Genomic DNA, 18,081 nt, shown 5'->3' on the forward strand with positions numbered 1-18,081 from the left:
CAAAACAATGAGTATGCAAATTTCAAGATTGTTATTATACAAATTTTTCTGTGAAGTTTATCGAACTTTTCATCTGCAGATTCACAGTATAATTTAAAAACCACTGCTCTGTAGAACAGTGTCTCTATATGTAGTAAAACAAGTATACTGATATTATTGAGAACTTTTCAACTCCTCTTCCCAAAGTAGTCCCTGCCCGGAGATCCAACTGGGTTCTTTTCCTATGGGAAAAATTACTCTAACACCAAAATTATACTAGGAAGTGAGAAGGCGAATGAAGGTGATTATCACAACCTAATAGATGGAATTAACAACTGCCAGCTGTGCCATATATTCAAATAAGTAACTACAAATTTGTAAGAGTACATAGATCTGTATACTTCAGATCTTTGGTCACTGCCTCTAACAATATCCTGGAGAAAATTAACGGAAGAATAAAGAATGCCAAAAAGTGTTACTATGAACTTCAGAAACATTTTAAATCAAAATTACTTACTCGAGCAACTAAATGCAGGCTATATAAAACACTTATAAGACCTATTGTGATATACAGCTCTGAACCATGGACTTTGTTTCAGGCCGACATATCACATCTAATTACATTTCAAAGGATGATCTTGGAAGATATTTTGGTTCAGTGCAAGAAAATGTAGAATGGCAAATAAGATATAATCAGGAGTTACATGAACTTAACAAATCACCTGATATTATAAGAGCTATTAAAGTCTCAAGATTGAGGTGGGTTGGACACGTGAGAAGAATGGGATAGTGGACTGCAAACCAGAGGGAAGAAAAAGTGGACGACCAAAGCTGAGATGGTTGGAAGGAGTGATGGATGACCTGAGTAGGATCGGAGTTAAAAGTAGTGGTGGTGGTGGTGGTGATGAATAATGGAATTACCCTGTTCAAAGAGAAAAATGTAAATACTTACATAATATATGCTTGTACTTACAGAAACTGTCTCAAAAAGAAAAAAGAGCAAATGGAAGATTAACACATTTCGTTAAATGCTACATCATCCCAATTACATAATTCTCATAAGAATCCTCAGATTAAAAAAAAAGTAATTAGCAAATAATCATTTATGGTTTTACTTCGAAAAGGGTTTCATTGTAGACACGTTCAGTTGTTTTCAAATGTCAAAACCGAATTAGCATATGAATACAAAATGGTAATGATTTAGTCTTGTATGGAAAATTAAGATCAGGTTAGAGTGTCCAGACAATGGTTCAAACCTGTACTGTGATGTGATGCTGACAAGACTGTGTTGGCTCACCTGGTCTTCGTTGAGGTAGTTCGGGAGGCCACCAATGAAGATCTTGTGTGGTGAATCTGGGACTACCGTGCTGATCACGCCTGCTAAGCAATAAACAAGACAACCGCTTAGTGGCAAAGGACCGTCTAAAAAACTGAATGGTTCAAAATATAATAGTAAAATTAAAATTACTTAGAAAATATTTTTGCTTCAATAAATTCATGAAACTAAAATAGGAGACTAAAATAATATAACTTTTTGGTATTCAACTAATGTTTCATCTCTACGTGTATGCCATTGTGATATGGTTTTCTAATGCTGGACTCTTGACAATGAAGCCATCTGTCCATTCGTACATACACTATGTTTCTCACAGTTGTCTCCTCATGCCTACAACTAGATATACAACTTCACTAAAATTGTGCACTAATGCAACAACTTCACAGAGTTAAAAAAATAAATATAATACATATTCAAATAAAACAGATACAGATAAATGATGAATTTGTTAGTATTCAAATTGTACATGGCAAAAGTTCTAATTATATAATACCATTTTCTTTTAATTGTTTGTTTGTGATCAACTGATCACCCCTAATGCTTGCATGTGTAAAAATAAATATAAACTTCATTGTCAAAATTCACTGTATTATTTTTTAAGAAAACAGTATAAAAATGTAATAATCCTGATATCACAAGCACATCAATAGTCACTAAAACCACATTTCAAAGTGTAAAAAGATATGTAAACAATTTAAAATTGTTATTTGATCAAATGTTTACAGTAACAATTTAGCATCTTACAATCTGCAAGTTTCAGAATAACAGTCGTAAACAACACAGATCTATAACAGCATTAAAAAAAATTGTGAAAACGAACAGTAACTTACACATACCAGGAACATTCACTGATGGGTTTTCTGACATTCCTGGCATGGGTTGGTAGTCATGAGGTCTTCTTATTTTTAAACTCTGGCCTTTGAAGTTGATACCATCAAATGCCATTGCCTGCGTTGTTTCATCTATTGAACGGAACTGGAAAACAAAGTAACCTGAATGAAATTGATAGCATTACATAATATTTTTAAATTTATATATCCAGTGTTTATACTATTTGCTTTACATGCAATAATTTTCTCTTAACTGTTTGTAACGAAACATGTACTATTCACTAGTCACATAGAATAAGACACTCTTATTTTTTCGATAGAACATAAAAAATATACACTGCAACACAAACATGTAGGTCCAGATACATACCTCTAAGAAAGCAAAGTTCTTGTCTAGGTTTATCTGACAAGCCAATACAGGGTTTCCTGCTGCTTGAGCTAGACCAGAAAGATGCATTTGTTGGTTGAAAAACTCCATCATTTCTTCCTGCAATAAACAATTGAAATAAAATAATTGTAAAACTACTTATGCATAAACTGAATTCTGTTTTCCTAGAATGTGTTAACAGATACCACGACATAAATACCAAACGTTTGTGTGGGGAAATGTCACCCTTGAAACTACAAATTAACACATGAAAATTTAATTAACTACATCAGTTTCTAGTAGCACATTCTACGATTTTCAATTCAGTAAGAGAAAGTTTGACACTGTTTGGTGAGCATGCTGAATGCTCGGGCTGCTGTCCAACATTATTGCCTGTCCTATTTTCAAGTTCACGAGGATGCGTCTGCTTCAAATAGTCTAAAAAATGTGAAGTGCCACCACCTGGAATTAATTGAACTTGTTGCTTTTCTTTTTCTTAACATTGGATACTCATGTCCGTTTCTTCTGCACATACTTGTCCTTTTTCCGAATTCTGTATATTGTCTTTTTTTTCGGTATTCTGTAATTCTGTATATTGCCTTTTTATTTTACTTTAATCATAGCCCCTGCACAGTTTGTACATATCTTGCGGTATATCTTGAGCAATAGTGAATACACTTCAGCTACCAACACATCAGTTATATCAGAAGTTTATAGTTGCCATATACGAGCGCCAGTTAATACTTTATTTCTAACGTCCACTGACATCACCCAACTATCAAGATACACACGAGATGTGTAGCTTGTCGTAAAGGAATAAATATTGTACTTTTCTCTTTTCCTTATTTATCACAATACTTTATTAAATTATAAACTAAGCTTCTAGCTTGATTATGTAAAATAGATCGTTTACTGCACGATATTTGTAGACCACATACATTATTAGTACTTGTTAACAGACTAGTGAAATCATTTACGACTGATAGCTGAAACACGGCAATCAGTGTTACAATGATTCAATGCAGACTGTCCTAGTGTCAATGATGTAGCTGCATATAATTCCAATTGCCACAGATACGAATGTTCGCTCTGTCAACCAATACAATCTCAATATATGGAATTTTGTTGTTGAGATTTTGCTGTGCAAAAATAGTATACTGTACATTAAACTAAATTGATTAGACTAATTGTCAGTAACTATTTGTTAATAAACGAGTGTTTCCAGGAGAACTATAAATGTTTACATTAACTACTGAAAAACTTTACTTTTGCTGTAGATTTCGCCATTAATTTGATCAATAACATGAAACTAACAAACCCCTCCACACATGCTACAAATCTGAAATGTAGGAAAAAAAAAAAAAAATCTATCAGCTAAGGTAGCATTTTAAGGGGGACGTGGGGGAAGGAAAGACAGCCAAAAAATGAGAGAATAAACAAAAATTATACACTTATTAAAAAAATGCTCTGATGTTAGCAGATTCGAATCACTACATGATCCGATTAAAAGAATGCTCGGTGGAAAGTGTACCTCTACGCCATAGCACATATACAACCTGCTGTGTTGTCCGTAGGAAATTTGTTGCGGGATCAATTGAAGGTAACCAGAAATATCCAATTGAAAGTGCACAAACAACCATTCCAGACATTAATCATGTGCAGCACTAAGTAAAGGACATGGGGTGAAGCAGCTCACTGCAATATTTGATCTAGTTAAGACTTACAAAGGAGAGTAGTGACTTAAGAAATTCAAGGGTTCCATAAGGCACAAAGAAAGGCTACAACAAGCATAAGTCGTTCTTTCCTCCTAGTCCCTTCAAAAATGATACAGGTTTCATGTCCAGTGACAAAACTCACAATAACTTACTAAAACGTATTTTATGTTACCTCTGTAACTCCAAATGGAATGTTGCCAACATATAGTCGCCGGGCTTGCCTTGTTATTGTGGAACCAACAACAGGTACAGCAGCCTGAGGAGTGTCTGCAACAATGTTTGCTGGAATCTGGCCAGCAGCTGAAATACATTTCAACAAAATATATTACACAAAAATTAATAAAACACTTTCCAAGTCAGTAAAATTACAATGAAGACAGTATAAATGTGTCATAATATTACTTCGTGAAATAGCACAATTTAAAAATAATCAAGAGCAAACTAGGAAGAAATCTGAAATTCATAAAGATAGAGTAAGCATAATAGTAGACAGGAAACAACAATTCTGCAAGTTTTAAAAGCTTATGGATCAGCAACAAACAACTTAGTAATTAAACATTTTTATGCTTATTAATGGCAAGGTCCATACATCATACACAGTCCACAACAGGTACAGTGATATGGTAAACGCCTGTGACCCATATGAGTTTGTCACACCTGATGTAAACAAAACTTGCAGCCTCAAGAACAACATACAATCAACTCTTTTCGACAATATTCATTCCATTAACTGACATTACCATTTAACCCTTCAGTACTCGCATACGTTTCCCTAACGTATTCAGTCACGTGGGGAACAGCTGTCACCCATGTTATATTCTTGCTTTAGAGAATGAATTTGAACATTCTTTTCAATATGAATCATTACATAAATATGTTACTATTGAGTATACACAGTTTATTTATAAATAAACATAAAAACAGTTTTGAAACAGAATTAATTTATTTATAATTTACTTACAAATGCCTTTTAAGGAACCCACAGGTTCATTGCTGCGCTCACATAAGCCCGCCACTGGTCCCTATCCTGTGCAATTTATTTATAATTAATAGATAATTATTTATGTGTAAATTTCAAATACTTTTACATTTACCTACAAACTTAACACTGGAAACACGTTTATAATCCTTGCTTTGTTATGAAAATCTTTCTATATAATATCATCTGAATATCATGTGTCCTATTGTCCTATTTTCCTTGAAAAGTGTTTCTTCCTAAATGCTTTCTGCAGACATGTCTTAACAGTACCTATTTACAAGTAATTTACACAGATAGCCCTCAAACGGTCGGCACATGTCCGTTTTGAACATTTCACACACAATTTCTAGTCGCTTTGTATTGAGACCTACCAAATTGGTAACAATGGCCCCTAGATCTATTCCTTTGCTCTAGGACTGGCGTAGTGAAGTCTTAAATTCCCAGTAATACTTGAGAATGCCTTCTAATCTCTGAAGGAATTTAATAAACATAGATCTACAATCCTTTGAAGTTCAATAGAACAAATTATCCCTAAAAATATAGTATATAACTCACAAAGTGATAATGAACATTTACCGAAACTTTGCAGTAACCATAACGTAAAAAGGCGCGTGGTTGACAATTGTCATGCAGAAGAATGAAACCTTAGCTACACAAGTTATACAAACAACTTCAAGACTAAAACTAAAGAATGTTTAATATGTGAGCTTGGTTTTGAAGGTACCTAAAGCCTCACCATAGCAAACCCTTTCTAGGAAATACAACAATGAAAAGAAACACGCTGGTTGACAAGAGTCCCCTACGCGAGTACAGAAGGGTTAAGGACTCAAAAAAAAAATTATTCCTTATGGTTACGATATGTTTCTTATTTTGGGTGTTCAGATTTTCTCATGTTTTTGTTTACATCAGATTATGTTTAAGTCTAGTCTTAGTGACAGAAACAATCTTGTACTGAACATGTAAGCTCAGCAGCAGCATATTGCTGCTAGCAGAATCTGGTCTAGCAGTGTAGTGGCAGAATAATACATAAAGCAGTAGATAAAATCAGCCTACTGTACATAAATATGAAGATGAAATTTATTACTGGTTGCAAATTTTAAACATGGGGTATCCAATTTCATATGGAAAGCACAGGCATGCATACACACAACATAGCGTAATTACAGTACGTAAAAAAACACGGGAACTTCAACATACCTTGCATTGCTTTATATTGTAGAGGAGTAATATGTTCAAATCCCGGAGGAGGTACATCCCAGTATAATGATGGTTTTCTCCTCCTGGAACGCTTATCCTTTTTTCCTGGGGATCTGAAACAATCAAGAACAAAGTTTCAATATTACAACACTTTTTCTGTATAAAAAGATTTTTAGATAGTTTCTACATTCTTTACGCAAACCTATCTCCCATGTAATGACGAATTCAACAACATGAGTTGGAAGTTTGGACGTATTTGTGACAATTTCCAAATATTCCACAATTATTTTCTTTACTTATTGTTTCTGAAAGATTCTAAAATATCCTAATCAAATGGCATGAAATCAGAACTGTATGTCAAATGAGAGAACAGTGTATCATAAAACTGTTATAAATATACAGAACTTGTCACACATATATATATATATATATATATATCATCATCATGTCCTTCACGTGTTGGACCCTAGTGGATACATTACAGTCTCATGCCAGCATGTTCATGGTCTCTTCCCATATATATACATATAATACTATAATAAATCTGAAAAACATTATATAATGTATTAATTCCTAAAAGACAATATACCGGTAGGCTAAGTTGTATGTAATTTGGAACAAATTTCAGTAATTATTATTTTTTGTGTTAAATGTACAAAAACTTAAATTGCGAAAAAAAATGCTACAAATAAATTCATAGCCATACTTAGAGATATGTTGCAAATTTATAACATAATACAGAAAGTTTATTCTTCTCTTCAGGACATGGTAAAACTGCATATTTAAATAATTTAATATTACATATTGTGAAATAAAAATCCTTCTCTTTCCACATGCAAGAGCTAACAATGGCACAATCGCAAAAGATACTACGGAGGTTAAAGGTAAGCGTTCACTACATCGTATCGCACACATCGGAAAAAGACTATCTTTGCTGTAATTGTTATGTAACCGCGTTCACTACATCGTATCAGATGCATCGCCTATCGGCAAATCCGTCCAGGTTTCTCAGATGGGCAACTTTTCCGATGCGTGCGATTATGGCCTTCTTTAATAAATCAATTTTAATTGGTCAACTGTTACTATTATATTGTGCCATGTTCAGTGTCGCGCCAAAATGGCAGATGGAAAACTTATTTCGCGTGTAGAAAATTGCGAAGAATTATATAATTTGAGGCGTTCCCATTACAGTAATCAAGTCATTTCTTGCAAATATATTATGTAACCAATATTTCTTTCGTTTCTTCCTCTTCAGTTAAGACGCATGAAGCAATTACAAATTCTTATTTGCTAACAGTCGTAATTAATAGACCTAACCTCAACTCCTTTGCTTTCAGTAATGTGAATATCGTACAACGTCATGTTTTAAACAGCTGATAGGGGAATCCGATGAGGCGATGAGGTGAAGCCGTTACAGTGAACGCACTGCACTTAAAATATCTGTTGCATGCGATTCGTACGAGCAGTGCGATACGATGTAGTGAATGCTTACCTTAAAAGGTAATTTATTGAACCAATCAAATTTGGCAGATGAGTGTTGAAAATCTGCCTTCTAGTTTGCTAATCTCAAATCTCTTACGACCTACCAGAGATTGAATTCCAGGATTTCTAATGTCTAGTATATTATTATTAACTCTCCAATGAGAATAATCCTAATGCACCACACTAGGTATGTTAGGGTTGGGTTAAAAAAAACACACGCGCGCGCGCACACACACACACACCTTATTATGGAAGAATTCCTTCCGGCACCGGGAATCGAACTCAAGACTTCTCAGCTTTGCATGTTGAGCACTCTTTCCATCTGAGCTATGCCGGGACCCAATTCAAGGCTCCGGCCGAACTCTCCTCCTTTGTATCATCAATGGCTACTACCTGCATTTTAGACATGTGAGTCATGTATGCAGGAGCACATGATACAAAGGAGGAGAGTTCAGCTGGCGCCATGAATCAGGGCCCTACATAGTGCAGATGGAAATGGCGCTCAGCACGCAAAGTTGAGAGGTCCTCGGTTCGATCCCCGGTGCCGGAACAAATTTTTCTCCAATAATAGGTATCAACATGTTGGCTACATAATATAGTCTTGATTATTCCATGAGGACGGTAAGACATATATATATATATATATATATATATATATATATATATATATATATATATATATCAGTCCTACATGAAATAACGTTGAAAGAAGCAAGGGAATTAAGAGACAGTGGATGCTATGACTCCTGGGAAAAAGTTCTGTCGAATGTGTAGGAAATGCTTGTGTGAAGTTCGTAGCACACTCACAACTCAAAACACATCATCGTTTTCTTCTGTTGAAGAAGTTACTGAGGCCACAGATTTGATTCAAGAATCACCAAGCAGATTGAACACTAGTTCGACGTATTCCCTACACAATTGCACTCAGATCCTAGTTACAGCTGATCGCTTGCAGCTAAATAAAAGGTTCAATCAGCAGCACAAGCACTTCGAACTAAAATCAGTAAAATTTATGATACTGAATCAGCAACCGAACCAGAACTGGAGACAACAGAAGAGAACATGAAAGAGAAAGCACAACATTTTGATGGGGCAAATTAAAAATAAAATTAAACATGTCAACATCCATCAAGGAATTCAACTACTCACACTGATAACAGTCGTGGCCTAGAAATAAAGTTAGTGAAATTTTGTAGTATATGATATGCCAGGCACGTGCACTTGTGACTGAGAAAGATATTCTAACACTAAAGAAAGGAAAGAAGCTATCATAAGAGACAACCAAGTGACTGATTTTTACTTGGATGATGAAAATTCAAGAATAATACCCAGAATGAAAGACAAAGTAAGCATAAGTAAAAATGTTTATAAACGAAAATGGCTTGTTTTAAGTAATCTGTCAGAGCTACATTCTTTGTTCAAGACAACATTCCCTCACAAGATAAATTTATCTAAATTTGCAATCCTCAGACCTTAAGAGTGTGTGCTTGCAGGATCCTCAGATGCACATGTACAATCCACCAGAATGTTTAGTTGCTTCTGGAAAGTGTTCATATAAAAGGAGCTTAACATGATCAATTTAATAACACACACAACAGAATTTGCATGATACGTCTTTGTGAAAAGTGCCTTAGCAATCCTGTCCTTAAAAACACATCCAACAACAATTCTCAGATAACTTTGATCCTGATGAACCAATCCAGTACAGACAATGGGTTCCAACAGATAGAGTGAATATGGTTGTTGAATTAAGCACCTTCTCTGAATTTTTGTGATTTACTAATACAGAAAATTGAGAAATTCATTCCACATTCATTTATAGCAAAAGCACACTTTTCTTACTTGAAAATGTTAAGAGAGAATCTGAATAATAAATCAGCTATCATTTTATTGGATTTCAGTGAAAACTACAGTTTTGTAATTCAAGACGAGGCCCAAAGCTTTCATTGGAACACAAGTAGCTGTACTGTACACTTCATGCTGCAGTGGTATATTACAAGAAAGATGAAAGACTTGTGCCTAATTTCTGATGACATGGATCATAATCAATTTCTTCGAAACAGATCTCTCTCTCTTTCACATGTTAAAATTGTAGAATACTTCTCAGATGGTTGTGCTGCTCAGTAACAAGAACCGCAAGAATTTCATTAAATATATATATATAATATTGAAGCAGACTTTGATATTAAATGTAAACGGTCATTTTTTGCTGCTAGCCATGAAAAATCTCCTTGTGATGGAATTGGGGTACTTTGAAAAGGAGGATTACCAAAGTCAGTTTACAAAGGCCATTTAATGAAGAAATAACCACTGCATCACAAGTGTTCAACTTTTGTAAGGAGAATCTCAAGAAGATTACTGTGTTTTTTGTCACAAAAGAGGAAAAGTCCGAAATAATCTGAACATTTTGAAAATGCAAAAACTATTATGCAGCAATTTGTGCCTATGTCTACATATGAAATTGGAGCAAAACAATTAAGTTCTGATATGGACTACAGTGTATATTTGACATATTTAAACCTGTTGTGAATCCAAATTTCAAGGAAAATTCTTATTTTGTTTGTGTGCATGAATCTTTGTGGCATGTGGGTTTTATTGAAAAAGTTAATTATGACGAAGGTGATGCTATGATAAAATTAATGCATCCACATGGATTCTCTCCATAATTTTATTGGCCCGACAATGACAGTTGTGAACTTCCGTTTTCAAACATTTTGTGACAAATTGATGTCAACACAGCCACAGGAAGAACCCATACTTTAAAGCAAGATTCTTACAAGAGAATTGAGGTCAAATCGTCTGTTGTAAAACGCTGTATTTTGTTCACATTTTGAGAAATGTTATGCCTTACACTTCTATATTTCTTTGCCAAAAAGTAAGTTATCATTTCCCCATTATAAACTTTTGTCTACAGATACAGCACTGTACTCTCATTACTATGCATAATTTTTAGCATTTTCTGAGATGTGACACTTTGGAAAAAAAATTAATTTCCAATAAACGCAAAAAGAAATCCTACAAAATGGTAAGAGCATATTAAATGTGCAATTTTTATAACCCACTATATAAATCTCAGTTATAGGCCAAGTTTAATAAAAATCCAACTGTGCTGTTATTTGTAATTTTTTCAACTGCTGACATGCGACTACATAACAATACTATTTTCTGCTTCAACAACTTCACGGATTTCAATACAATTTTAAAGGAAACCATTCACTGAGATATGTAACACATATGCAAAGTTTCAGCAAAATTTTAAACAGTGGGTGACATGGTCTGGATGAATTGACATGGAATGACCCATAGTAAAAGAATCCCCAAATGATTAACTAAACATACCATACATTGTGTTACATATGAAAAAAAAAAATTCAAAGGAGTGGATTGATCACCACATTCTGTACATTAGATATTATAGAAAGTGTTGTGTTTTTTGTCATTTTATGTTCCAATGTGGAAGTGAGTAATTTATCCTTAAACTTCAATGCTATCTACAGCTTCCTTTTCTTTTTCCATAAGTCACAGAAATTCAAAACATACCCAGATCTACTTCTTTTATCTCTACGTCTATCTCTACTTCTTGATCTAGATCGCTTATCACGACTACGTGACCGTGATCGTTTCCTGTGTTCTCTTGAACGTGATCTGCGTCGTCGGTCTTTGTCTCGATCACGATCCTTATCCCTGTCTCGATCTGAAATAAAATCATATGAAGTGTATACAATATGAAGAAAAACGAAGTAAAGCAGTCTAGCATGCAATACACTACAGAAAATCAAGACACTTTATATTTACATGAATTCGAGCAAGTTATTGACATAGTATTAATGCATATGTATATGAAATTACATTATGAAATGCTGCCAATGTAACAAAAAAATTCATTTGAAGTAAAAACTAGATATTCCACCAATTGGTTGATCAGACAGCATAATTATAAACAAGCCTGGAATTGACACAGACAGAGAGAAAGATGTTAATCGACTGAAATGGACAGCTATGGAAAGCAGATACAGAATATAAAAATAGTGTTTTACAAAGCTTGAATTTTATTTCAGCACTATTCTCTTTCCCTTCTGTTATCTAATATTTACAACATTTTAAATAATACTTGAACAGTTTTTAAAACCATTTCATATTTCTCCCTACAATGTCAACCGACAATTTTAAAAATGATTGAATCTTCGATCTCACTAAGAGGATTCCACGTTAAGAAAAAAGCACTGAGCACCATCAAATGACCAGTTGCCATAGAAATACCTACCTACCACACAGCTTCTACAATGTAGGCTACTACGCAAGGCCCATAAAACCAATACTTTTTTCTTAACATGGAATGCTCAATATGCACCAAATACGACACTGATATTTGATTTGCATTGCGTTATTTCATGATGAAATGAAACAGACATGGTATAACTTTACAAATATATATTTGTCTGATATGTCTGGAAAAATAAATAGCAGTGTTTTTGTAAGGTCGAAGATGTGACGGATTAGGTGCGTGGTTTGTTCAGGCTTTGTATAACTTATACGGTTTTTGGAAGAAAGGTACATAAACTTACCCTAGCCAAAAGAAAGGAGCGTTTTCCCGCGCAGTACAACGTAATAGTGGTATCAATGGATTACGTGATGATTTCGTGTGAAAATGTGAGAAAATCTTAAAGACTGGTGCAGCTAAGCTCTTTACAAGTGTCGACTGCGCATACTATAGGACGTGAGCCATTCTTTAAGATTATGGGCTAGTTTTTCTTCTGATTCGATATAATTTTATACAGAGACATTTTTATGACGTGAGGCGAGAAAACGGCGTGTTACTGAAGGCCCGCTGCCTGTGCGGTCTGCGATGCGCGGGCTGTTGGAGGTGCGGCGTAGTAAATCCTCAGTCGTCATATGGCATTCGCTGTAGTCACAAGTGTGTCACAAAAGTCTTGACTCTTGAAGTGTACAAAGTATAGTGATTATTGTGTATTTAGGTAATGTCTTTCAACAAATTATCATTGTGTGAACGTGTGTATAGGCCTATGTACATAAAAGGCAGAAGGTCATGTGCGAAAACAAGACGTAAATTTCGAATAAAGTCTCCAAACAGACCTGTCTGTGCCTTCTGCCAAAATACTTGTTCATTCGTTTATCAGAAGATGTCAGTTGTGTGTAGCGGCAAATGAGGGCCATTTTCAGCAACGAGTGTAAGCATGATAAGTCTAAATTATTGAACATTTATTGTTAGTACTGTTCTCTATTATAGAAGTGCCGGAGAATTGGTTACGCGCTTGCCGGAAACCACGCTAGCAGCGGGCCAAAAGTCACCCGCCGTTTTCTCGCCTCACGTCATAATAATGTGTTTGTCGTTCCCTATGGATTGCCAGAAAATCTCTATAGTTAATGTGCACTATGTGTCTTCAGTACGTACAACCATTTGCTGAATATAGTGCACTTCAGCCTACCCGTTTGTTTAGTTATCGCATGTTTGTGTCCCGCGCACCACGCAAGCGCATGCAAGTTCCTAAAATATTTTAAACAATACTATTCCGAATACCCTCTCAGAAAATATATCCTCTACAAGCGTATTCTACACAAAACAGAAAACATATCGTTTACAAGCGTATTCTACACAAAACAAACACCTTAGAACAGATTATAAAATGTTATAAAAAAAAATTATAATGGTCTCTATCCATCACTAACGCTGTAGATAGGCCTACGTTCCTCTAGTTCGAAGTTCTCGCTATCTTCAATATCTGAATGATCACAAATAAATTGTATACATACGTATGTTATGTTTATTCGCTACCAATTTAATAAGCATAGTACATATCCAAATATGTTCGGCTTTAGAACATTTCCGGGAACATAAAAAATACCGGTAGCCATTTTACATAGTACACTCTAAGTCAGTACCGTACAATTATTATTAATACTTACCACCTTTGTTTTCTTCGCCCATTACACCGTTTTAATACCAATTGTTACACTAAGCCCACGACAATCAATATGCACTCCTGTAACTTGCTCAATTATATTATTTACAAGTATTTTAATACCTATATCCCGTAAAATCCCAACTTCCCTAAATATATTCTACACAATATGGCGGCAACGGCGTCACCAACCTACCAAGGCGACCAAGGATTAGAGATGGGTAAAAAATAACACAACAGTTATTTTGGAACTGTTCCGGTCTCGGAACTGTTGCAAAAATGAACAGTAGGTCGGGACCTCCTGTTCCGAAATAACAGTGTTCCGACTCCGAGCTGCTCACTTGCCCAGCTGTTGCGGGCTCGCAGTACCGCGTTGCACAAGGTATGTTCCGACTCCGAGATAACAGTCGGAACGTCGGAGCTTGTTCCGATGAACCGACAGCTGCAGTTACACTGTTCTCGTTGTTCTTTATGTTATACTTGGAACTTCGTTGGATGAAGTTGGTACTTGAAACTCTCACGTGGTTGGAGGGGGGCGCATGGAAATTGAAATCCTTGCGGTGGCGCGAACTTTAATATCAACATTTGTAAGACTGGCCAATCATCTGTAATGTTATAGTAAGTATTTAATAATCTGTAATATTCATTCCCGCTTTATGGTTTATTTCACCATTAGTTGACTAATTCTGTTTTATAAACATTCTACAAAGTCATAAAGTACGCATACTATTATTAATTCATTGATCAGCTGATTCTATACAAAGGTTAAAGTCGTAAATGGTAATGAGTGGTTTAGTTACAATGTCTGTATGTCGTTTGTTGAGGTTAAGTCTGACAAGCACAAGTTTTTGTGCTATCTTCTCTGTTATCAAAGAACGACAAAAATGTTGTAGCATTATTTGTTGGAAACTACCCATATAAGTACTGATTTGGAGAGCGAGGTTTAATGCGAAGTTTAAATTACACTTTGGTAAAGATGCGATTCCAACATTTTACTAACCCACTGCGGGGTTTCCAGGTTTCAGTACTGCCAATATATATCTTTTTTATTTATGAAATTGTAATATTTATTATTATTATTATTATTATTATTATTATAACTGCATTAAGAAAAGTAAAAATAAAAATTAATGATTTGTTTTTTTTTATTATGTAATAGAGAGAAGAGAAAATACATACCATATGTTTTAAATGTTATGTTATTTTTTTTAGTTGGCTACCATGTCTTTATAACTTTATGTACGAAAACAAAGTATTGTATTCTGTCCTTGTAGTCAACAGCTGTTTAATTACTAACATTAAGCTTTTGAGTTCTGTCCGCATGCACAGCAATTTTCCAAAATCGATTCGAATGTGCATTGCAGTGCCATCTATAGATAAGAATGTGTACTATGTCATGCCTATGAGTGCTCCAGTGTGCACAGCATGGTGAAGAGGGAGGGTACTGTACCGTTCGTTTGAACGACTCAACGACTCCGACTCATCACCACTGGTGACTGTTATTTCGGAACTGTTATTTGGAACATAGTATTTTTTCGGAACCGGAACAGTCGGAACTGTTCCGGGAAAAGAACAACTTCGCCCATCACTACCAAGGATACCAGCCTTGACCAAGGCGTACCAGCGATCATATACCAACAGCACAAGAACAAGAACGTATAACTTCGGCAGATAATCACAGTAGCGCTAGTTACTATAGTTTTTTTATATTTATGTAAACCTAGCTATTTATATGTAATGAAATATATAATAAATATCATTGTAAGTCTCAGGGAAGGCCTAGGATTTTTCATTTAGAAACATTATGACACTTGTAACTGAGAAGGTCGTAGTTGGAGATTTTCTCGCGGTTTTCCCGTTTCCCCAAGTTAGCATCAACATCATTCCGTTCTACCTAATTAGTTGTCACAATCACATAGCATACACCGAACGCCAAACGTCGGTTGGCGACGCACGAAAGGGGCTCGTAGGCCTATCGAATTGGGTTGCCTGCTCGAAACTGGAAACTCAGCGAACCCATTTTTTTTTTACGGAGGGGCCCAAGGCTTGGACTGGTGACACCAGTAAGGCATCACTCATAAGGTAACTAACCTACGAGATTATTAACCCCATTTGAAATGTACCGCGTTTTGACTCTTCAGTGTTCTCAACTGTTACGCAGTCCGTATATCGAAACATTGGTGATTTAGGAAGGTAAGTTGAGCATATATACTGTGCATTCTTTTTATCCTCTCAGTACTGTGCGGATACAACATTTCGGAACATTGACCTGGTTCATTCCGTTCATTCAACGCTAGACACGGATTTTACGAGGAAAGTCAGGGCTCTGTCGCTAGCCTAACTCTAGAAAATTGAATGACGAAACTCGCCCCCTTCTGTAATTTTTGATGCACTCTGATTACACACATAATCTTCTGTAATTATTCATAGGAATGATATTGATGACAGGTAGAACTATTTTTTAATAACAATTATTCGAATTAGAAAATTCCAACAGCAGGTGTCGTGGATGTCTGTAGTGTTATGAGGTTGTGAGTCATCAAGGCTCTTGGGTTGAAAAATAGTCCTTCATCATTTTATTTTTAAATTTAATATGACGAGTTTTTCTTCGAGAAAAATTTTACCACTTAAACTCTAAGACAGTTTAAAATATTCGTATATATTTTTGTTAGATAGTTAAGAAAATTACTAAGTTGTATGCGAACGAATACTATTTGGTTAATAACATTACAACTGATGAAGTTATATTCAAGGCGTCTACTTTGGCGGGGACGTGGAAAGCGAGGATTTTATCTGTAGTGCAGTGTTTTATTTTATATTTAAGCATTATAACTTCGTTGTACAATAATCTGTATTCGTGATTTTAGATGTAAGTTTGGGGGTCGGGTGTATTAATATATAGCCGGTATGAACGCTGTCGATAGGGCGATCAGCATAGGTTGACGTAGTCAGGCGTTACCTCCAGGTGTTCTGTTATGTGCATGTTGACGTTTTTGGAAAAGTGTTTCATGTGTTTCTGATACTTTACGTTGTAATGTAGGTGTTAGAAATTTATGCTACATGGAAGAAATTTGTTTATGCTAAGTGTCTGACAAAAGTTTGCGTTCGTGATTTTCAGAAATCATGTTGAAATTCATAAGAGGAAAGGGGCAGCAACCTTCTGCTGAAAGACAGAAATTACAGAGAGAACTCTTTGCATTCAGAAAGGTAAGAGACAAGAAGTTAATATAATTCATAAATTATGTTTACATATAGACCTACCGTTTAAGTACATTCATGTATTAAGTTAGCTTCTCCTTAGATACGTAATGCAAATGTTACATGGTTTTTAATTCTCACTTAGGTTGAGAATGTGAATTTTCTGATTACAAATTAAATTAAACGTTTCTGATTAGTCATATAATAATTTAAGTTTCAGCTCATCCATAAGTCTTTTCTTTGTTACTTATGTAACTTAATATAGTTCATTAGGAAAGATTAAATTCCATTCTTAACTTTTTTTGCCGGTACCTATATAAGCAGTAAGTCTAGTACAAAATATGGAAACAATGGTGTTGCTAAAAATTGTTCTGATATATTACTGAACATAACATATTTAGCCATATTTGATTGTTCTGGAGGAAAATCTCGCCATGGATTTTAGAAGTTATGACCATGTGTTATTCTAGGCCTATATTAATTTTCCATTATTTATATGCATAGATTGTTGGGGGCGGAGTTTTACGTAGTTTTGGACGGTAGGGTAATGTTATGATTGTTGGTAGGCGATGTTTACTGCTTGGTGGCGGAATAGTTTAGGTTAGGTTACAGTGCTACCCATATCTTTACCACGTATTATCACTTTCATTTCAATGCAACCAAATAGATGCCAGGTGGTGTTGACATTCCGAACATAGGTTGGACAGGATTTTGAAAAATTTAATAAGGAATTTAAAAAATAACTTTACAAAAACGAATAAAAAATTGATTCATATAATTTTTTTGACGTTCTGGGATAAATATAATTAAATCCAGGACATACCATTAAAATTCAGAACAATCCTGGGAAATTCAGGACCTCTGGCTATGTTCCAACCATGCCAATTTTGTCGACAGTGAGAAAGCTGGAGACAACCCGCTAGTTTCTTAGAATGGAAAACAATGCCTGAAGCTTGTATGGACGATGTTCGAGAACGTTTACTGAAGTCACCAAAACAATTATTGTGCCGATTAGGCCAGGAGACAGGTCGTTCATATGGCACGTCACAGAGCAGCAACGAAATCGTGTTTACGAGC

General features: G+C 35.2%; 2 protein-coding genes across 16 annotated transcripts in view; one reads left to right on the forward strand and one right to left on the reverse strand.

The window, feature by feature from the left end:
* The window catches only part of U2af50 (U2 small nuclear riboprotein auxiliary factor 50), a 48,767-nt gene extending 34,764 nt beyond the window's left edge, over nucleotides 1-14,003 (reverse strand). The window contains exons 1-7 of one of the 8 annotated variants that reach the window (XM_069829137.1): nucleotides 13,811-14,003; nucleotides 11,426-11,579; nucleotides 6,404-6,516; nucleotides 4,400-4,527; nucleotides 2,516-2,632; nucleotides 2,152-2,290; nucleotides 1,277-1,356 (exon numbers count right to left, since the gene is read on the reverse strand). In XM_069829137.1, the coding sequence (XP_069685238.1) occupies nucleotides 1,277-1,356; nucleotides 2,152-2,290; nucleotides 2,516-2,632; nucleotides 4,400-4,527; nucleotides 6,404-6,516; nucleotides 11,426-11,579; nucleotides 13,811-13,832 (753 nt within the window). In that variant the 5' untranslated portion in view covers nucleotides 13,833-14,003. Of the gene's footprint in view, nucleotides 1-1,276; nucleotides 1,360-2,145; nucleotides 2,291-2,515; nucleotides 2,633-4,399; nucleotides 4,528-6,403; nucleotides 6,517-11,425; nucleotides 11,580-13,810 lie in introns of all 8 variants that reach the window. The other 7 variants (XM_069829136.1, XM_069829135.1, XM_069829134.1 and 4 more) reach the window with 7 other exon arrangements.
* Nucleotides 14,004-16,223: 2,220 nt separating this feature from the next.
* Nucleotides 16,224-18,081, forward strand: part of l(2)gl (LLGL domain-containing protein l(2)gl) — a 77,791-nt gene continuing 75,933 nt past the window's right edge. For 5 of the 8 annotated variants that reach the window (XR_011332702.1, XM_069829145.1, XM_069829146.1 and 2 more), the window contains exons 1-2: nucleotides 16,224-16,254; nucleotides 16,925-17,013. Coding sequence is in view for 7 of the 8 variants with exons in the window: in XM_069829145.1 (XP_069685246.1) it covers nucleotides 16,239-16,254; nucleotides 16,925-17,013 (105 nt within the window). In the remaining variant the exon portion in view is untranslated. Of the gene's footprint in view, nucleotides 16,255-16,412; nucleotides 16,676-16,823; nucleotides 16,843-16,924; nucleotides 17,014-18,081 lie in introns of those variants that run through there. The other 3 variants (XM_069829147.1, XM_069829148.1, XM_069829149.1) reach the window with 3 other exon arrangements.

The sequence above is a fragment of the Periplaneta americana genome, chromosome 6 (genome assembly GCF_040183065.1).
Source record: "Periplaneta americana isolate PAMFEO1 chromosome 6, P.americana_PAMFEO1_priV1, whole genome shotgun sequence".
Taxonomy (NCBI): domain Eukaryota; kingdom Metazoa; phylum Arthropoda; class Insecta; order Blattodea; family Blattidae; genus Periplaneta; species Periplaneta americana.